Source organism: Littorina saxatilis, linkage group LG8 (genome assembly GCF_037325665.1).
Source record: "Littorina saxatilis isolate snail1 linkage group LG8, US_GU_Lsax_2.0, whole genome shotgun sequence".
In the NCBI taxonomy this organism is placed as follows: Eukaryota; Metazoa; Mollusca; class Gastropoda; order Littorinimorpha; family Littorinidae; genus Littorina; species Littorina saxatilis.
The window spans coordinates 4,270,423-4,271,645 of NC_090252.1; the positions used below are offsets into that span (position 1 = coordinate 4,270,423).

General features: G+C 42.3%; 1 protein-coding gene across 1 annotated transcript in view; it reads right to left on the reverse strand.

Annotated features, from left to right (window-relative positions):
• The window catches only part of LOC138972562 (uncharacterized), a 2,171-nt gene extending 1,225 nt beyond the window's left edge, over positions 1 to 946 (reverse strand). The window contains exon 1 of the mRNA XM_070345214.1: positions 1 to 946. This exon is cut by the window's left edge and continues 1,225 nt beyond it. Within this exon, the coding sequence (XP_070201315.1) occupies positions 1 to 615 (615 nt within the window). The 5' untranslated portion in view covers positions 616 to 946.
• Between the last annotated feature and the right edge of the window lie 277 nt (positions 947 to 1,223).

The following is a 1,223-nucleotide window of genomic DNA, read 5'->3' on the forward strand; positions in this document are numbered from 1 at the left end:
AACAATTCTCTGGTACTGGTTCAGCTTTATCCCAGAAACAAAATACCCATGAATCATTTTGCAGTTGACAAGGTATTTAACACCCAGGTATGGCGAGCTAGGCCAGTCGATTTTGTGATCATTATCACATGCAAAGGTGAAAAGACCGACATGTCCAAGCATTTTCATATTTGTACGCACAAGACTACATCCACACTGAACAGAATGATGATACACACGTTCACAAAACTTATCCAGGGAACTCTGGGCACAAACAAACAGCTGTTCGTCACTAGAATCAACACCACTGACAAGGGAGAAAGAAGTGTCTGCAAAATGTCCAAGAACTGGAGCATCAGTTGGTGCAGGAGGATCAAGTTCAATGTTTTTATCGATGAAAAAACGCAGTATAGTGTCAACAAGTTGTTTGTTAGTAACAGTGTTTGGATTCCCTTCTCCTAAAAATGTCTTAATCTTTCGTACTTGTGAATGAATCAAATCAATTTCATCTTTCTCTCCACTGAACTGAATTTTGCCTTCTGCTTTTCTCTGTACACGACCAACATTTCTTCGCTTTACAGCTTCTTCTGAGTCTTTGTAATATTTTCTTTTTTGTACGTTTGTTATGTCTTCCATTCTTGGAATACAAAATCACAGTCTAGGTACAATGCAACTCTCAACCGTTTTGGAAAAAAGCAAACCAAATTCCACAAGTAAATACTTCAAAGCCCTTCTCCGTACAGGACTGATAGAACATTTAGATAAATGACTGATTTCTGTGATTAATTCAACTTTTGAAGAATCAGTGCCAACACTATCTTTTAGAATGTAAGTATGTCCAGCTAGCACACTGATAGAAACAGACACAACAGAATAATTGGTGGGAATTTTTAGCGCCTTGTTTTTGGGCGCAAAATCTGGTCGAGATGACCGCACTTTTTCAAACTACAAAAGTAGAAAGGAAACTGGGGCCACAAGGAGGGGGGGGGGGGCTACAAGGGGTGGGGGTACGGGGACACTGAGGGGTGGGGGACATGGAGGGGGTGGGGAGGGGGGCGGACCACTGACTTACAGAAAGGTCTAGTCTCTGTATAGTGAGTACTTGTAGGGCACACACAACCGAGATAATTAGACGTATTCATATTTCTGAGAGTAAACCCTCGACCCCCACCCCCTCCCCATCACAGGATTCGGAAACTCAACTCATGTGTCTTGCTTTCTGCTCTTCCCCCCGTTTGCATAGA